The following is a 20,959-nucleotide window of genomic DNA, read 5'->3' on the forward strand; positions in this document are numbered from 1 at the left end:
ACAACTTAGCCTGAAATCTCTCGTGACCTGTAACTCATAAGTAGCTGGAGCCTCCCAGCCACTTAAGAAGTTGTCCTGGACCCCTGTTCCATGTCCTGTGGAAGTTGAAAGCACACTCTCAGATTCGTGCCAGTTCTGGGGTTGGGGTAGGACTTACCAGTCTCTCACTCGCTCTGCCTTCAGGCCGTTGCCTCCTCCCATCTGTTCAGCCTTGCATTGACGAAAGACCTAACCGCTTCCTCAGTGTCTGTGTGTGCGCCTGCATACATTCACACCAATCACACCAGGCAGCGTACACCTTACATTAACATGTGAGGCCTTCTGGCTCCTGGCAGTGCTTTTGCCCACCCTCCGCACCACTGGGGGTGATTTCTCCCAGGATGTTCACCCAGCACCGCTCCCAGCCTCCTTGTTGACTCCTCTCTTTTCTCCCCTCTTTCTATAGTGGATAAAAATTTGAAACATTTTTTCAGGCAGTGTAGCTTACCCATACTGTTGTAATTTGGGCTCCTGACCCATATCTCTAGGTTCTAACCTTATATCTTCAACAGCTTATCCATTAGCCTTGTTTTCCTAAACTAGCATAGAACTGCCCCTCTCAGAGGATTGTTAAAAACAAAAACAAAAATCACTTGGCCTCTATTGTGGCTGCATTTGTGAATTTGACAAAGCCGAATATACCTCCTAATCACAGGGACACGAGCCTATTGGCCTAACCCAAATTTTATATAATTAACAAATATATGCTGGTTTATGAATAGATGATCTCTGGATAGAAATGCAAGAAGCTGCTAACAGTGAATAACTTAAGGGAGAGAAAGTAACCTAGGTTGGAACAGAGATGGGATAAAGACTTCCTTCTCACCACCTTCTCTGTATCATGTATTTCCTATATTAAAACACATTGACATCATACCTATCTAATGTCAATAAATAAGGTACAGGTAACCTGATATGCTGGTTACACCAAAGTGATCATATCCAGTGACCTTAAGCCACATGTGTCATAGGGATAACTGACGTGTAAGCTTGATGGATTTGGCTTAAAGCCCAGTTCTGGAAAATTTGACTTTCACTGAACACATCAGTTCTTTCCATTAGGATTTCCTGGTTGGAAAGAGCTGAGCTCCTCAGTACACAGTCCTTATACTTCAAGTATTTAGGTTACATCATCTGGTTCAGGAGTCCCAAAACTCCTATCGATATATCCCAGGAACCAATTCTTACCTTGACAAAAATATAAAATAGTCCTTTTAAGAAATGAATTTAAATTTTAAATTTTAACAGTACATCTAATGGAGGAAAAAAATAGTACATCTGATGGAACAGTCTGAGTAGTAATAAGGATAATAACTACAGTGTATTTAAGTGCATTAAATATGAGTTCGTAATTGAACTGTACAAACAAGTGAAAAAATCCCATTGGTTACTTTTAGAGGATACTAAGGAACCAGCTATCATTTTGAAACCTGATAAATAAAAAGAGAGAACCAAACACTTATCCTGCCTTATGTATACAAACTGTACTGCATAATAACCCAGATAGTTTATAAGGAAAGGTTTCTCTTTATGGAAGATGTCCAGTAAATAAATGAAGGAGTGATAGAATTTGAATACCCCCATATTTTAAACCCTATTGATCTAGGAGATGATCATCAGTGGCTGCTAATATCAAAAATAGAGATGTCCTTTGTATTTCCTATAAATTTGTTATGAGATGTAGAAATTCAAATATATTCAGATTTGATTCTTTACAGGAAGAATATTTATAAGTGTGTTGTATCATTGTGTGTCTGCTGATAGAACTATATAACATATGTGTTCCTCCTGAAATAAAAAACAGATCTGAATCTAATCAAATTTTTATATCTCATAACAAATTTATAGGAAGTAAAAAGAATGAGTTATATAATACCATGGAGATGCAGTCAGCAAAACTCAGACCTGGTTTCTTCAACAAGTGATTACAAAAGAGAGATGGGAGAGAACCAATAGATTAAAACAGATTTAAGAGACAATCAACCAACTGCAGCAAACAGGCCTTCTTTAGATCCTGGTTTAAACAAACTGTTTTTAAAAAAATGCATCGGACAGTGGGGGAAATTGGAATATTGAGTAGATATCTGTTAACATTAAATTATTGATAAGATTTTAGATATTAAAGTAAAACTATAGTTATAGTCCCCCAAAGTCCTCATCTTTTAGATATATATTGAAATATTTATGGTTGAAGCAAAAGTAAAAAAAAAAAAAAGGAAATCTGACATCTATGCTGATATAGACATTAAAATCTGTGAAAGAGTATATTAAGGATTGCTGATAATGTGTTGCTTCTGGGAGGGGACCTCGGAGTCAGGATGGGAATGAATAGAACTTTCAGAGAGATAATTACTTTATGCAGGTAATACCTTTTCAGAAAACTAACCAAAACATAAATATAATAGAAAAAGTTAATTAGAAGATGCTTGGAATGTTTATTTGGGAGAATGAGAAGCTGTAGACTCATAGTATAGAGCATGTGGATGGATCGACTCAAACTTTATTTCTCAAAGTTGATCCCAGGACCATCTGCATCAAACTCAAGCCCTCTTTCCTCCTTCCAGCTCAAAATGTGGGCGAGTGAAGCATAGAGACTTTTGAGAACTACAGGCCTTATAACCTAGTGCCAGCTTTTCAAATATTTCTTACATTGTTTTGGAACTTTGAAATTCATAGGGCAAAAATAATCCCAAATTTAAATTCAAAACAGTGCAATTCTGAAAGTCTGAAAAGACTTTTTTTTTTAGATTTGCTGACAATGATTTAATCAGCAGATGTCACTATGTAATGCTTGGGAGCATCCCTTCCACGTTGCCTCAGTTTTGGAAAAGCAGTGTGCTGCTGGCATTGTAGCACAGAAATATTTATGGTAATTTCGTATTTTGTTTAATGAAAATAATCTTTCTTGTACTTCCAGTGCTTATTAAAAATTTGTCTTTGATTAAGCATTCTTTGCTTTTGTTTTGTTTTTTTTTTTCCCCCAGCATCATTGACAAAGAAGTTTCATTAATGGCAGAAATGGACAAAGTTAAAGAAGAAGCCAGTAAGTAGACACCTGGTTGTTTGATTTGGAGCCTCCCAATCAAAAGCAATCTGTAGGCCAGACGGACGGTGATATGGATTCTGAGTGGGGTCCTAAAATTAACACTGAAATCCTGGCTCATGAGGTCTGTAACCGTAGGCAAGTTACTTCCCCTCTGGAAACCTCAGTAACCTCATGTGGCAAAAGGATAGAATATTAGCACCAACTGAGCACAGGGCAGAAGAGGCACTCAGCAAATAATAGGTACCAGTTGAGTTATTTGAAGTCCAGAGAGACTTTTGTGCACATTAAGAACTACTTACAGTTAGTGGGGTTTAAAATGACATTGAATTTAGTATTACATTTGAAACATAACTTTTGAGCCTTCACAGCTTCCAAATCTTGTTATACTACTTAGACATTCCTTTTCACTTGGTCTTTTTAGGTTCAGCTAACTCCAGTTCAACCCAATAAATTCTCTTAAAAAATTAGTCCCATTTGAAATGTACTTAAATTTCTCTTAACATTTTGAATAACATTTATGAATTTAATATGTCTGATATTTTTTTTTCAAGCAGTTCAGCTGAAATCCTTTACCTTTGACTGCACTGTCTTTCTTTTTACCAGAATAAATGATCAGACCAGCTTCTTTAGTCCTTTTATGTTTTCTTTGCCGGGCTGTTAGCCATAATTTAGTAGTCTCTTTATGGAAAATAGCTATTATTTTCATTACACAATTTTTCTAAATAATTTTAAACAAAATTTTAGAATCTAAAATAGAGCAGGTTTTATTAAATAAAATAAATGTGATCCAGGGGGTAAGCTGTGAAATATTTAGGTTGTTACACAATCCCTTTGATTGTGAAATTGTTTTATCCTTATGAAATTTATTGGTTTCATTAGTGAAAGCAGACTCCCACATGACAGAATTTTTTCTGTTTCTCAGGTGAAGCTTATTTTTTCAGTTTCATGTCCTATTGATAAAAACACTAAGAGCCAACAGAGACACAAACGTTTCTCTAGCACCAAAATAGAAAGTTACTAGCACATCACTTTTTAAGAGGTTAACAAAAGACCTCAGATTTCACATGCTCATCCTTTCTTCTTGGGACAATATTAGGTGCCAAGACCGTTGGAATTTGGAGCATCTCTGGAGAGCATCTCCGTTTTTTTACAACTAATGCAATCAAAGAAACATTTATTGCTTGCTTCCTGATGTGCTAAACACTGTTAGTGACTGGGATAAACAGAGAAAAGCAACCTATGGAACCTGCACTGGAGATTTCAGGCCAGCCGAAACTGCTAGCCTGAAATCAGGGTTTGCCTGACTTCAGTAATTGATGCTGCAGCTCCTGGTTGTAGAACTGCCCAGATTTCCTGGGAAGCCAGTTCACATGCATTGGAGGCAGGCAGACTGAATTCAGATTCAAATTCTACCCATTTACTGGCTGTGCGACCTTGAAATATTTTGTTAACTCCTCAATGTCTGTGGTTGCATATCAGAAAAGAGGGAAAAAGATTGTGGCTGTATCCAATAGTTACTGTAAAGATAAAATGAGAAAATACACGTCAGACCTTTAGCACAGTGCATGATACAGTAAGTGTGCAAAAGGGATAAGCTGTAATTAGTAAAGAGGTTAATGCAACTCCCTCAGATGACAGTCAGAAAATGGAGATCAGAGGGGTTATGCAGCACCTCTCAGTAACATGCCTGTGTCAACTATATGTCTTCTCCACAGACAGAAGGAACCATTGAATTTCTCCCCACGAAGTACTGAACTGTCTTTACAACTACCATCTTGAGCTTATCTATGGTCTCATGAGTATTTTCCATTTCCTGCACATGATATAAACCATATTTCCGCAATCATAACATAAGCTCCTATATCCCTCATTGCACCTAACACAACACTGAGAAGACTGTAGATACTTCATAATATTTGTTAAACAAACTGTTGTAATTAATTCATAATCTGTAGGCTGTGGGATCCAATATTAGGGAACACTAATGTAATTACAAAAAGAGGCAGTATATACTCTAGATGAATATGTTACTAATATTAAGTTATTTATTAATAATATTAATAGTTAGCATTTTTGAATGTATTAAACACTTCACATAGGTTATTTCATTTAGTTTCACAATAACCCTAAAGATGTGTATGATTATTGCATTTTACAGATGTAGAAACTAAGCTCATTGAAGTGCTGTACTCTCACTTTGCCTGTGTACTCAGGGAATTTCAGGCTCCATAGGCATGATCTTGGCAGGTCAAATTTACAAGAGATCTGGGAAGAAAACATTATATTAATAGGAACGCAGATATATTACAAAAGTAAAAAGCAAAATCACAAGAATTTTTAAGGAATAAAAAGGATTTCAAAGAATCTTTGTGCTTGAAGAACTACTTCTACCCCAGCTTCTGCCGCCACCAGGATTTCAAGTACACCCTCTGCTAAAGGAGTATTATTTGAGAAGCTCTAAAATCTTCCATGGTTCAAGCAATAAGAGCAAGCTTCCAATGTGTTCCAAAAACTTGAAGTTGAGAAAATGGATCTCAGCATACCGGATACTGTTTATAAAAGTACCTTAATAATACTAATCAAATCCTGAATGCAGTGAAAATCTAAAGCTGTATGGAACTGTCTCCCTCTACAGATTTAAGGAGGGATGGTGTTTTCAAAACATATTCGTTATTCTATTTTAAATTTTAGGATCAGCGAATCTTAGGATTTAATTCGGTTTTGTTTTTGCTTTTATTTCTGTGATTGATATTTTTGAGGTGAAAACGTTGCTCCTCCCCCAAAGAATATTGGCTTTAGATCTCAAGTTTTAAGGCTTTTTTATAATGAAAGGCTTTGAAATGTTAATGAGACTATATGTAAAACTCATCCAACACTTGCTGATGCAAAGTATTCATTTCCATGCACATTCGCATGGATGTAAACTCAGAATTTATTGGTGATCTTGCACCTGCATTCCTATTTTAGGGCCCACTTATATCTATTTCTAAAAAATCTTTTGTTTGGTGTGAATGCTCAAGTTCTACTTAATCAAAAAGAACAATTGCCCCTAATTGTCTCCAGTCCCACAAATGATTCATTAAAAGAAGTCTGCTCTGTTTAACTGCGTCGTCACTAGGAGTCTGCTGACCCCTTTACTTAGCTATTTGTCAAGTCTGGGCCTTCAGAATTGTTTTTTAATCTTTGCAAGAAGTACTTCGTTTCATCTTCTTACTCAAGAATCATTTTCTCATTCTTCAGACGTGAGTCCTATCCATGGGTGGCACACAAATAAATAAGCAAAGGCATGAGTCTTAGACATTCTTAAGTAGCCCCTATAGAAAAGGAATTTCTGTCCGTCACTGCATATTCCTTTTAAGTAATGGGTCGATTCATTCAGTCAGTCATTCGTTCAGCAAACATATTGGGCACCCACTGTGTACCAGACCCTTGGAGTTGTGGACACAAGTAACTACTTGCAATCTCTGCTAAGACTTAAGGTGCCTACAAGGGCCAGGCAGGTAACATTAATCAGCCAACCAGGGCAGGTAGAGACCGAGGCACACTGAGCGCCATGCTCCATCTAAAAAGGGCAGCGAGTCCTTGGCTCTAGCCAGTTTTTGGCACATGGGAATGCTGGTCAACTATGGCCGGAAATTCCAATATTTTAAGAAAAGCCAAAAATTCGGCTTTCAAATGGAACCTCCTAATTTTCAAATGTGGGTAGTTTATATGAAAAATTAACCCATAATGTGTGGACCAAACAAAACATACATATGTACTGTGTAACCAAAAGTGATAGTAGACCACTTTTTTGTGACCTCTGGTCTGAACGTATAACCTTGGACATCATTCATTAATACATCGTCTATGTTCAGATGAAAATTTCTTTCACTTCCATCATTGGGACAAGTTTTTCACTAGCTCTTCTTTACTCCGAAAGACTGCCAGGCACGCATCAGCCTCTGCCCAGCTACATGGTATTGAAAGCGGGAGGCACGGGAAGTCCCAATAAATAATCAAAGCATGATTAGAGTAGTTTGGTAGACGATAATGCTTTATGAGTTATACATTACTTATTTTATTGACATCTCAACGTTGATGTCAGCATAAAAGGTAATGTTTCTCAGTCTGTCTGAAGAATGGTTTAGGGTTTGCAGGACCTCTTAACTTTTGATTGCTTCTGAACTTCTGAGATTTTTAAGGTAACTGTTTTTGACATTCATAAACTAAAAACTCTTACAGTGAGAAATCACGCTGGCTCTGCATGAATGCTGTGAATCAGGTCTAATGAAGCAGTTGGCCTTTGTTCAGCCAGGATTGGAATGTGAATTCAAAGTGCACATCATCTTAGTTAGATGAACTTCTCTTATAACTCAAAATACTTGTCCAAAAGAAATGAAGGCACTTTATATACGGCTTGAATTAGAGAGCTACAAGTCTGTCTATTGAAAGATCAGACTTCATATTTAAATCTCACCTGATGGCTTTGTATTCATTGCTTTTGAACTCCATGGTCTTTGGGGAAACATACACACACACACAAATTAACTTGTGAGCTACTACATCTACTTAAACCTTTAGTTCATCTGACAGATGTGTGAAATGCGGTGCCAGAGACCTCCCGGTGGCTTCTCTGCATGTGCAGATGCTAAAGGTGCACACGAGTACAGTTCAAAGGGGCTTTGACTCACCCTCGAAGTTTTCCATTGGGGATACTTATAACAGGACAATGGATACTCTGGTCTGGAACTTCTCTCTCATTGCAAAATGGAAACATATCCGCACAGTATCAAAAGAAGAGGCATTTTTTAGCACACAAAAAGCTAATGAAGTAAAACCTTTTTGTCATATTTCAGTAACACAGCTATTCCCTAAATGAGTGTGTGTTAAAGTTTGAAAGGTCTGGCGCTGTTAGAATTGAATAGTACAGCACGTAGAAGAATGGGTTTTTTTGCTTAATGGACTGCCTGCCTTTGCGATAGCATGCAGATAGGATTTTAATTAGTGTCTTGTTTTTTAGAGATAGCCGTTCTGAGTGATGCACAATCTTAAAAGTCCAAATTAAGTAAATGAGATCAGATGCCAGTGAGGAAAATGAAGAAGATTGTGGGTGTACAGTGAATCAGAAGGATCATGTTCGGTTTGGGGATTGGTTGGGTAAGGACATGCAAAAATGGATGGTTGGTAATGAGCACCAATAGCAAACCCACCTCAGTGACCAACTCAGAAAACATAGTCATGGTCCAATAAAGCAATCAGTCTGTGGAGGGAGAACTGGTTCCAAGAAATTAGGCCATTTAATATGTTTAAATCTCTGGCCCTAATGTATTATTCCTTCTTATTCGGCAGTGGAAATCTTGACTGCTCGTCAGAAGAAAGCAGAAGAACTAAAGAGACTTACTGATCTAGCCAGTCAGATGGCAGAGATGCAACTGGCCGAACTCAGGGCAGAAATTAAGGTCAGTTCTAAAATATCACAGCCTGAACCCAGAGACCTGATTCCCATTGTGATTGTGTTGCACCCATAGAATACTGCTCGCTAAGGATCTAATACCATACACCCAGCTCTCTTTCACAAGGTCGAAATGGAGAACAGAAGGATGAAGAGCCATCTAATCACTATATTTAAGTATACTATGCTTTGAAGGGATATATTAATTCAGAGGAGAGATACAAGCTATTTTCTTAGTCAGTGGAGATTGACCTACATAAAATGTATTCAACCATGAATTATAGCTGGGATGGGGGATATTATTTTCACCATGTGTAATTTATGTGTATGTATATAAACACACATATGAACATACACTAAATATGAACTTAGTATAACAGTAAGGATTCTAAAGTATACACAATACGTGGAGACTTTTTTTCCTATATCATCCTGGTCTAGCTTTGTTGCCCTTTTATTAAGAGTATCACCCACAAGTATGTATTTATTAGATTTCTTCAGTTGCAAGCAACAGAAACTGACCCTGGCTAACCTCAAGAACAAGGGGAATTTGAAAGACTATTGAGTGTAGCTTACCAAAGCAGAGTGTGATCCGCAGACTCTGGACGATGAGGCAGAAACCTGGGCAGTCACCGGGTAACGTAGGCAGCAGTAATTACCAGACACTCATCAGGGCACCAGCAGAGTGAGTGACCTCCAGATGTCATCGGCCTTTGTGCTGCCCCACTTGATTCAAATCCCAAAGAGAGATTCTGACTGGCCTCCACTTGGGTCACATCTACCATTTAGCCGAGACTGGTCTTGATTGACAGACCCACCAAGACTGTGGATCTTTGAAACTGCACTGTGGTACAGTTATCATAAGGAGAAAGGGTTACCAGAATGGCAAAAACAAGTATCTACAACAAAATAGGAATTTACGATTTATAAATTTCCCTTTATTCTCCTCTTTTTCCCCGGTATACTGAACACATGCACTCATATACACGCACTCTAGCTTCTGACCCACTTTTTGGGAACTAGAGTATTTTGCAGACACGTTGCAGGCTTTATAAGTAGGATTATCTGCTCATATGAACATAAGCTGGTTGGGTATGATAGAAACTGGCAAGTGACTTTTCAGTCCCCTGCGTTTTGGTTAGGCAGATAAGCACCTCCCTGAGCGTCCTACAAGCTCTAGAGGTCTTTTCTTTCTTCTCTTCTCTTCCGGCCTTTGTTGCCTGTCACCTAATCAATTGCCATGGCCTCCTAATTGGCCTTTCTGCCTCTACTGTCTCCTTCCAACCTGGTCATCCACCCTAAGACCAAAGTCATACCCTCAGAGCAGATCTGATCTTCCCATATGACCTACCCTTTCCCTCAGAATGAAATCCACAACTGGACTGCAGTATATATATTCCAACTTCTGCCTCCCCCTTATTACAATGTCAAGTGAAGGATATGAAGTTGCAACCTTCCTGGTCTGTTGAAATCTTCGAAGTTTCATTTCTGCCTATCAAAATCCCACTCAGCATAAAATAGTTAAAGCACAGACTTTGGGGTGAAATAGTCCAGACCCTGCAACCTTGGATAAATTATGTTCTTAGAACCTCTATTCCCCCTCTGTAAAATAGAGGTAATAATAGTACTGACTTCATCATACTGTGATCAGATGAAAATGAGATTTTCCGTTAAGAATTTGGCCCATGTCTGGTAAGAGTTCAACAACTTTTTTAATGTTCCAGCTCAAATGCTTCCTCTTATATAACTTCTCATTCTCCTCATAGGAAATAATTACCTCCTCTTTTATATTCCTAAAGCACCTACCACATTCTACCCTATATTATATTTAGTGGTATCTGTTTCCCTTACCATGTGGTCAACTCTCTGGTAAAGTCAAGGAGGGACTGAATCACAGTTATTTCTGTATTTCTCACTCTGTCTACACACAGATCTTAATGTTAAATGAATTGAAAAATAATCTTCCCTCTTCCTTTAATAGCACTTGGACTTCTACCATTCAAGATAATGTTTTCTAATTACTAAAGGCTGTTTGGACTTCCTGGTTCCTTATTAAAATAGAGACAGATGTCTAGGGAAGGATGACTTGTTTTCTCTTGAGGAGTAATGGCTAAGCAAAACCATTGGCCAAATTAGGAAGACTGCCCAAATGCAACTCAAAACCGTGAAACAGGACATGAAATGCTAGAAGGAGGGCAAGGGGTGCTAAAAAACTAAATAGATGAGTGCAGACACACATTTTGCCTGTATCGCAGTTTCGTCCAAGCCCAGGCAGGGGAAAGACAGGACCCACACATACTCCTAGAACAAGAAGGCAGTCATGCTCCAGGCAGGCCAGAGCCGAGCCTGATTCAGAGGATGCTCACAGCGGCAGAGCTGGCATGATTCCTCCCTGGTTAACCCCATCCGTGGTAGCAGAAGGGCAGAGTGAATGCATCTGCAGTGTGCCTCAGTCATTTCTGTCACTGTGGAACTCCTGGCTTGCTTCTCTTTCCTCCAGCACTTTGTCAGCGAGCGTAAATATGATGAAGAGCTCGGGAAAGCTGCCCGATTCTCCTGTGACATTGAACAGCTCAAGGCCCAAATCATGCTCTGCGGAGAAAGTGAGTTTTGCATACTTGCTAAATAATTCTGTGTGAGTAAAGCCTGGTGCTGTTTGGAGTTGACGTTGGAAATGTCAGGTGTGCGGCCCCCCGGGGGTGCTAATGTGAGGTCTGAAGCGCTTTAACGATCTAAGGTCATGACACAAGTCACTAGAAATGTCACAGTTTGAACTTAGAGTCTTCAAATGCCACTACCCATCAGTAAAGCCCTGGGATTTATTAAGCACAACAAAACAGGTCAACTAGTTTATACCTTTTGCAAACTTTTCCTAAGCACTGCCAGATAAGCTGCCTCTCTCATATCAAATACCCTGGCTCCACAGAGACCTGTTACTCTGAGAGTGAGTCTTCCTAATAAGTCTGGGAACAATCGGCTACTGTCGTGAAGAGCCCAGCTGTTGTGTGTGTGCCGCGCAGCGGTGCCCTGGGCCTCTCCCTCCGTTCTGTGCTGAGTGAAGTCTGCAGATAATGAAAGATTTCACTTCAGCCATTAGCTTCATCTTGTTCACTATTAAGCCTTAATTAGAGCGGCTAATGTGCAACAAAATTGGCTGGTACGTTTTTTCCCTACTGCAGCCCACCCACCAGGGGAGGCAGCAATGAGCGCTAAAGTGGCTTTAAGGATGGCCACAAGGAGGGAAAGAAGGACTAGTGAGGACATGGGATATCCACGCCTCATAGTCAGCTGAAAAATTGAGATTTGGCTGCACTTTTTTTTCAAAGTGGAAATTGCTTTTTTTCTGGGTATAAAAGATATCAGCTTGATCTAAAAGTTACAGAACTATATTAAATAGAACACAGCATTACTTTTGTGCACCCTTCACACTTTTTATGCACATATAGTCTACCATGTAAATAATATATTACATTTATAATTATACTACGTATTATAATTTGCTATACTATGCTACACACATACAGTAATGTTATTTGCTTTTAATTCACAATACATGGTTGACATTTTTCCACGTCAATATATTTAATCCATAATTTATTTAAATAAAATGTATGTAACCGATCTTCTGACAGTGGACATTCAGGTTGCTTCCAGTTTTCACCATTGAAATAACACTGCTGTGAACATCCCTGTTCATCTATCTTTGCCAATTATCTTTCTCACTGCATTTCTTTTCAATTATCTTCTTTTTTTCTATATGCTCCCTCCCGTATGAAAAAAAAAATCTTTATCCATCAGCTATTCTCCACCCCCAGCTTTTGCCCTATCTCGTAAAAGGCTACCAGTCTGGTTCACGGTGGGAAATTTAACTGTCCATCCTAGTTCCTGTCTCAGCCTGATGATGCGCGAGGCCAGGATGCCAGGCAACTCTGTCACCAATCTGAGGGGTGGGTGGTGCAGCCTCATGTGCTTTCCTCCAGAGCGCTTCCAGTGACATCTAGAGGAAGGAACCATCCGTTACCAAATTCCAAGTGTCCACATGTTAGCCTGACATGCCGGCGGCAACAGTCCTCTAAAGGCCCTTCTCAGCTTTGTTAAGAGCACATTGAGAGTCCGCAGCTACTGAACCAGCAGTGTGGCCTCTGAGCTGTAGGGAGTAATGACCCCTATGAACCTGAAATCCCCTGGGATGTTTGCACAACCCTCAATGTTCCATCACACTCACCTGTAAAACGAAAGGACTCGAGATCCATCCCTTTCCTTTCCATTTCTAATGTTCTCTGATCCCCATGATTCACTTCTAATCTTCTGGAAGAACCCTAGGATTAAGTCCGATCGAACACAGGTGGCAGGGAAAATTGCTTTTAAAAATTGGTGACAATTTTAAGATTCAAAGGTCTTGCTCTCCAGCCTGGCAGTCAAATTCTGGTGACCTGTGAGATGGAGTCATGACTTTATCCTTGAATTGATTCTCTCCAGCCCTAATTTAGCAAAATCACATAGAAATCATCCCCTCAGTAACCGCCCCTTTCAAAACCAGCGGGAGCAGTGATAATAAACACTGAACAGACCTGCCTGAGCCCTGCAGAGACCAGTCTGGTTAGCCTACACTGACATTAGCATTGGAATTAGTGCAGATCTGCAGTGGGGCTGTAGAAAATGAGTTTGATAAAAAGCCAGGTAATATAGCTCTAATGGAATACAAAACAGGCTGCTTTAGGGCATCTTTGGGGCTGCCAGGCCTGGCCCTCTGGTCAGGGGATTTGCACAACTCAGGGTGATAAAATTCCTGACACTCAACCACCTCATTCCCATACTCTGAAAACATCCTGGTTTTGATGGGCCAAGTATCCATGTAGCTCCCCATCTTTCTGCCTCTCTGCAGTACTGAACTGTTCTAGGAATCTCACAAGACACAGAGTGCACACATGGACAGGACTGAGGGGGCCCTTCAAGATTTCATTATTCCATTTCCTTTGGTGGTTCTTGACCTAAGGAATATTATAAAAGTTGCTCAGCTATGTCTTTTTTCCTACAAACATCTCCCAACTTAAATGCTTATACTACAATCACAGTTCAGTGATCCTCCCAGAAGAAATTTGGTTGTCTCCAAGCACGAAAGTGCCCTTTCAAATGACATCTTTCAAAAAAAAAAAAAAGAGAGAGAGACTTAATGTTTTTATGAAGCTCCTGCCAGTTTCCCCAGGAATGGGTTACCAAGGCAGCCAGGTTCATGGCACAACCCTTAACACATAGCACTTTCTTGTTGCAGTTACACATCCAAAGAACAACTATTCCTCAAGAACTCCCTGCAGCTCCCTGCTGCCACTGCTGAACGCTCATGCAGCAGCCTCTGGAAAACAGAGTAACTTTACCCGAAAATTATCCAATCACAACAAGCCCTCCTCTGAGGGCAAAGCAGCAAACCCCAAAATGGTGAGCAACCATCCCAGCACTGCAGACAGCTCCCACCAGGCCATGCCACCTAACAAGCAGGTAAGCATTTCGGGCGGGGGGCGGGAGGCGCTCCTTGTCCTGCCTGTGGGGGTTTATGGGCCCTTTGCTTCACAGTAACCCCTCCTGGCCCCACCCCAGCCTTGGCCCTCCCTACAGAACGAGATCCTACAGAAGGAGATAGAACTACCTAGAATCTGCACTCTTCCTTCTGGAAAGTGCTCCAAGTATTCAAGATCCTAGAACTCTATTCCCAAAGAGCTCGGTGCCTGCTCTCGAGGTCAGTTTAGACTACTTCCCTGCCTTGGTACTCTTGCCCTGAGCCCTAAATTATTAGGGGTGGGTCTGCCCTAAACCTATATCATCCAGTCACAGTGCACAAATTAAGATTTTATATATTTGTAACTCATAAAATTATATATTTTAATAATAGAAGTTTGGTTTTCAATAAAGGTCTGTGTTCATGTAACGACCTACCTGTGAATCTTGTCAGGAGACAGTATGTGAAGTGGAAATGGCTCCACCATTTTCTAAGTGTAGACCTTGGACAAGTCCCTTAAATTTACTTTCCTCATCTATAAAATAAAACAAATAATAGCAACTATCTACAAGAATGATTGTGATAACTGGCTATCTGGCACACTGTAAGTACTCAATAAATGTTGGTTATTACTGACCTCAATAATATAATTGACCTCTTGGAGCTCAAAAATCTTTCCCTTGTACAGGACTAGAAAGGCGAACCCACTGCTTCCCTTCTACTCATCCTTTTATGTTCTTAGTTGCCACTTTATTGAAAGTGGCTGATTTTTTCAGTATGACGCTTCAAAATTCATTAGCTGAGAACTCAAAATGTTTAGAAAAAGAACTAATTCCCTCTGTGAAAATACATGTTACCCCTACATCCCACTCAGATCCACCTCATCCCTGTGTTTACCCAAGGTGATATTTCTGAACCATATTTGTTTTGAAATACAATAGAAAAACTGATTTAGGGAAGAAAAATTACAAATAGAATTTTACTTTTTTCTCTATGTGTAGAGAATTCATATATGTAGTCTATACAGAATGTCTCCCAGATTTTAGATAGTAGAGAATCATTTCCGCTATGCTCCTGTGTTACATTTTATTCTATTATATTTTAAGCATACTTGATGGATTTTATTTGGCCTGCTTCTTGAATTGTCTGTCTTATAGTTCTGTGACCTCCCTTTCAACATCAGTAATTTTCTTGGAGGTCCATTTACAAGATCGTTCACTCTTCTTTTAAGCCTGAGGGTTTAATCAGCTTGACCTCATTTGCATGTTTGTCATCTTCTGAGGGTGTTAAAGAGCTTGCCTGTGGCTTACCGATTTGATTTCCCTGATGTCTACTGATGTCATCTGTGGTTTATTGGCATCTAACACCTATCTCTCTTTTCCTTTTTTGGTAGAATGGATCTTCCAGCCAAAGACGAAGATTTAATCCACAGTATCATAACAATAGGCTAAACGGGTCTGCCAAGCCACAGGGCAGTGGCAACGAAGCCGATCCGATGGCAAAGGGCAGCAACCGCCATGAACACAGAAGACAGCCACACAATGGCTTCCGTCCCAAAAACAAAGGAGGCCCCAAAAATCAAGAGGCTTCTTTGGGAACAAAGACCTCCGATGCCCCGGCCTATTCGGAAAAGCCCCGACGAAGGCAGCACGCCGCAGACAACTCGGAGGCCAGGCCTTTCCGGGGTAACGTCGCTAGGGTTTCACAGTGTAACCTCTGTCCCACAAGAATAGAAGTTTCCACAGATGCTGCGGTTCTCTCGGTCCCAGCCGTGACGTTGGTGGCCTGAGCGAGGAGAGAAAAAAGCAGTTGTCACTAAGTTTTGGTTCCCTGCCCGAGGTGCTGACCCAATTTGCTGCCAAAAGAGTCAATCAGAATAGACAAACCCTGTATGGTTGTGTCATTCTCTCTTAATCATTTTTACTAATTCTAATAATCAGCTCTAGCTTGCTTCATAACTTTCATGGCTTTGCTTGATCTGTTGATGCTTTTTCTCATCAAGACATTGCAGCAGTTTAGCCAGACAATATTTACTCATCTGTTAGGAAAATCAACACGTGGCTAAAGATCAGAGGCTCAGTAGCAACCTATGTTGTAGCAGTGATGTCAGTCCATTGATTGTCTTTAGAGAGTTAATGTTGAAAAAAACAAAATCTTATTGATCAGACAAACATGATCTGCTGAAGACACATGCGCTTTTGTAGAATTTAACATCTGGTGTTTTTCTGAAAAAAATATATATACATATATTGCTTTATTTGAAACAAATTAAAATATGCTGCATTTGACATCTGGCTTGTTTCTTTCATCGATGCCCACTTTATTATTAAATGTACCGTGTAGTACCGTCAAGGAAACTTTAGAGACTAGAGATTGTGGCACAGAGAGAGCTCTGTACAATACTGTTTCTCTTGGGACAGTTATCCTTTCAGAAAAAATAATGCCTCGCAACGGCCCCTGCCAGTACATTACACACATATAGATGGATATGCACCCTAGTCATCTTCGCTACCATTTGGCAGTTTGAAACCTTGGTTGCAAGCAACATAAACCTCAGCTCAGCCTAGCTTAAATAATAAAAATGTATTGGTTCAGTGACTGAAAAGTTCAGTATTAAAGTATGTCTTGGGTCCAATTTAATCAGAGCTTTCTCTTGATTATCTCAGCTCTCCCATCCTCCTTAGGCTGACATTATATGCAGAATGCATAGCAAATGGCCACCTGGCTCCTAAGTTTCAATTTCATCCTCCTTCTCTGTCCAGGAGAAAAGGAAGCTCTCCAGGAAGCATCCACATGAAGCCTGAGTGTCTTTTGTAGGAATCTCAGCAAAGGCCCAGATGGCTGGTAGGCTTGTCCCTAAACCAGTCATCAAAGTAAAGGAGGAAGCAGCAAATGAGATGTGCTAATTAGGATAGACTACTCAGCCCACCCCTGGACCTGGGGTGTGGCCAGCTCCCCAGAGGCACATGGCACTGTGCAGAGAAGGGCTACTGCTACCGTAGGAAGAGAGAGTGAGTTGTTACTGGCAGGCCCAAACCCCAACTAGCCCCAAGTCCATATCTTTGACTGCAGGGCAGCTCAGTTTGGACACTCTTCCCATCAAACTTCCATGTGTCTTACAGATTTGTTGGTCTCTTTCAAGTGCAGATGCTAATTTGATGAGACACTAACATTTTTTCTGGCAACCGAGGTTCAGTGGTTCTCTTCCACAGAGCAGCCCTGAGCAGCTGAGCCTGCTTGCCACTCGAGCATGCGTTTATTCTTTTGCCAAATGCAGGAGGATGTTTGCACTCTCTGTAGAGGGCTTTCCGAGGTCTCTGGGTGTACCCAGAGATTTAAGAGGAATTTTAAATGTTAAGTCACATTCCAGGAAGGAAGGAAGAGTTGTTCGTTCAAATAAGAAAGATAAACATTCAGGACTGCCATCTCCGTTTACTCCATCTGAGGCCCAGAATTTACATTTTACAAGACACAAGGACTCTGTACAAGTTTTGTGTATTAAGATTTGGCTCACCACTGGAAAATGTCAATTTACATGTGACATCTTTAAAGATGAGTCAAATAATTCCTACAACAGGAAAAGAAGGGTTTGCCAGGCCAGGAGTGCACCTGCTTTTGTCAGGGTTGGACCCAAACACTCTCAGCCTTGACTCCCTCGCTCTCAAGCTCAAACACATTCCTAAATACATAGCAAATATTCCCAGTTTAGTAAAAAGAAACAAAAAGAATGCTAAAAAGTATTTACAACTGATTTTGTTTTTTCCTAGATTTTTGCCTTTCTTGTAGCCCCTGGGCATGTGAGCATTAATAATTTGCATTTCAAAACAGTAATTTCAGTATTTTGGTGCCAATGTCAAGCCATTGAAATACTACATTACTAAGTGCTATTCATGGTTCTAGTGAAAGCATTGGTGTGATCCTACAGATCTGGGTCGAATTCCGCCATTCTTTTAAAATGTTTCAAACTCTTTTAGAAAAATCCACAGACTATGAGAACTCTAATCTTTCTACATAATGCACAATAGCCAGAATAGATTCACCTCTCTTGAACATTTCTCTAGTAGAGATTAAAACATATGAATCCCCATGAATCCGTATGAAGATGGAATAACTTCAAAACGCACCTACGTTGTACCACCAAGACCTCATTTGTGAAACTCAAACCTCCCTGTTGGATTCCCAATTACATTCCGCATTTACATTTCATTTGAGAATCTCCACATATTCCAGCTCTGTCCTGTTGAGCCTCTCCTAGGGGGGCTGAATGCAGCAAGGTTCAGAAAGTTAAACACAAATCAGTACAAAATCCAGCTTCAACAAAGGCAGTAGCAGAATTTGGGGGAAGAAACCAGAAACGCACCATATCCAATTTAAAGCTCGGTTCATGAGCCGTTCAATTTAGCTGGCATCGGAAAAAGATTCTAATTAAACATTGTTTGGGAAGCAACATCAAATGAGGTCAATGGGAAAAGCTGCCAGATCAAAAGTGACCTACAGATTTTTGCCAAAGATTTTTGAGAATTCTGATTCTGAAAGCTTAGGTTTGAGCCTCAGTCTTAATTTAACCATGAGAAGAGGGAATCCAGGGTCTGGACAGTTCTTTTCCTAGGACTACTGGAAGGAAAGGGGAATGGAGACAGCAACTAGACAGGGAGATGCCTGAATTCAACCCCACCTTTGACTAAGAGTTTCTTCCTTCCCTACATCCCTCCCTGCCTTTCTATATTACTGCATCCTATGCTGCTTGTTTAGAGTGCCCTCTTCTATCTAGCAATGGTAAGATTTTAATTTCTCAGCAGACAGTCTAGTGACAGCATCCATGAAATATGTAATGGCACCTTTTTTTACCACACTTGCTTCAGAGGCCATACCTAAAATTCAGGCTCAGCTGGGCTAGGATTCCAGACTACTCCCAGTTACCAAAAAATGAAGCGAAAGAGAGAGACCCGGTGACTTACTCCCAAATTTCCTAAGCAAACTATAACATAGCCAAAGATAATAAATAATAATAATAATAATAATTTAATTGACTAATACATTGCTCCAGAATTTCCCCGAAAGTACTGATCTATCTTAACTGCTCTAATTTGGTGTGAAAAAAAAATATAGAGTTGCTAAGTCCAAGAGATTCTTTTTTTACTTTAGAATTTGAAGTACAAGTTTATACTATTACAAGGAATTTTGTTCACTCTTTTGCTTTTTCGAACAAACCTTTTTAAATCCCAAGGAAGATTTTTGTTTGTTTGTTTTTTGTTGTGGTGTTTTTTTTTTTTTTTTTTGGTCTATTATTAGTTTCGGAGAACCAGGTCCCCAATCCTTGGAGGCAGATCAGCTGAAACCAGTGTTTAATTTCATTACAGCAGCCCCCCAGGCAAAGGCACTCTGGTCTGGATCTGGTTGTGCTATCTGAGAAATGCAGTGTTGCTCTCATCACACAAGGTTCTTACAAATTATTTCTGGTGATTGATTTTCAGAAGCCCCCTTGTTTGTGAATTCTGCTTCTTCCCACAGCTCAGAAGAACTTTGGTGCTACCACTAAGTTTAAGTTTTACAGGAAAAATTGCCATACTATTTTCAGAGAATAAATAAAGGAAATGAGTTTATTGGCCTGAGAAAGTAGGTAGATTTCTGGGGGCGGAGAGGGGGGCGGATATTTCAGAACCATGACTGCAACAATAATCAAACAAAGAATTCCTACGGAAAATAAGTATAACAAATCTTCTTGTCAAACATAGAAAACTATCCTATTTTTAACTTCAGATACTTATGTTTGAATTATATTTACCTATTCCTAGTCTTTTGAGAGAACACACAGTTTCTGTAAATTACCATCATTATGTAGCAAGTCAGCCAATAATGTCATTACCCCTATGACAATGCCTGACACACAGGTACTCAATAACTACAAAGAAGAGAGAGCAGATATGAAAGAATGATCGACTCCAATATCTCTAGAAAACTCTGGAGTCTAAATGGCTTGTGCAAAATAATCCAGAGAAGATGGGAAGAGAGAGCAGAGCAGCTTAAGTACCAACACTGGCGGCAGACTGCCTGGCTTCACGTTCAGATCTCACGTCCTCTTGGCTCTCTAAACTTGGGTGTGTTTCTAAGCATCTCATTACCTCGGTTTCTCCATGGGTATATGGGGCTAATAACCGTACCTCTTTGGAGGGGTTGTCATAAGAATTGAATAAATGTTTGCAAAGTACTTGGAATAATGCCTTGCACTTTGTATGGTTCGGGTTCTAGTCAGGAGTCAGTAACCAACCACGGAGTAATTTGAATGGGGAAGCTTATAAATTTATAAATTTATATGAGGAAGCTTTATCTATATATGTAAATTGTTATATATATACATAAACTTTTATATATGTGCAAACATATAAATTTGTATATATGTTTATATATATATGAAGTAATAATTAGTAATGGGATTAGCTGCTAAAGAATACAGAAATAGCAGATACAGGGACAGTTGAGGCTGTACCTAGAGCTGAGACAGAATGCCCATGGAAGGAACAAATTTGAAAGAGCCTCCCCTGGCCCCACCCATGTACCCGAGGCTAAGATTCTAACCTTGTGGGAGAGGATGTGGCTGTGCCCCACTAGAGACCAAGAAGCTTCTGGTACACTGGGGAACCAGGGAGTTTCCCCCAGAGGAGCTAACTGACTAGCCAAGGCCGGGAATTCAGCTGAGGCACCAGCAAAACTCGCCAGGAAACTACCTGTAGGGGTGCTTTTGAATTATCTGGAAAGCCAGCTGGAGGACCAAGGGACTGGAAGCTGCTGCTGAAACTTGCTAGGGGCGAGGGCCTCTGGGGGTCCCATACCCCAACCAAGCACTGCAAGAGCGAGAACATAGAGACACGGACTGAACCAGGAAGAAGCCCCTTCTCTTCCTCCTGCAGTGTCCCTCCAGTGATAAAGCCAGCTGGCTATAGAGAAG

General features: G+C 40.1%; 1 protein-coding gene across 1 annotated transcript in view; it reads left to right on the forward strand.

Annotated features, from left to right (window-relative positions):
- Nucleotides 1–16,301, forward strand: part of SPATS2L (spermatogenesis associated serine rich 2 like) — a 143,937-nt gene extending 127,636 nt beyond the window's left edge. Inside the window, exons 8-12 of the mRNA XM_039844911.1 lie at nt 2,893–3,082; nt 8,417–8,526; nt 11,020–11,122; nt 13,792–14,015; nt 15,407–16,301. Coding sequence (XP_039700845.1) covers nt 2,893–3,082; nt 8,417–8,526; nt 11,020–11,122; nt 13,792–14,015; nt 15,407–15,802 — 1,023 coding nt within the window. The 3' untranslated portion in view covers nt 15,803–16,301. The remainder of the gene's footprint in view (nt 1–2,892; nt 3,083–8,416; nt 8,527–11,019; nt 11,123–13,791; nt 14,016–15,406) is intronic.
- Nucleotides 16,302–20,959: the final 4,658 nt, after the last annotated feature.

The sequence above is a fragment of the Pteropus medius genome, unplaced genomic scaffold, assembly GCF_902729225.1.
Source record: "Pteropus medius unplaced genomic scaffold, Ma_sr-lr_union100, whole genome shotgun sequence".
NCBI classification, from domain to species: Eukaryota; Metazoa; Chordata; class Mammalia; order Chiroptera; family Pteropodidae; genus Pteropus; species Pteropus medius.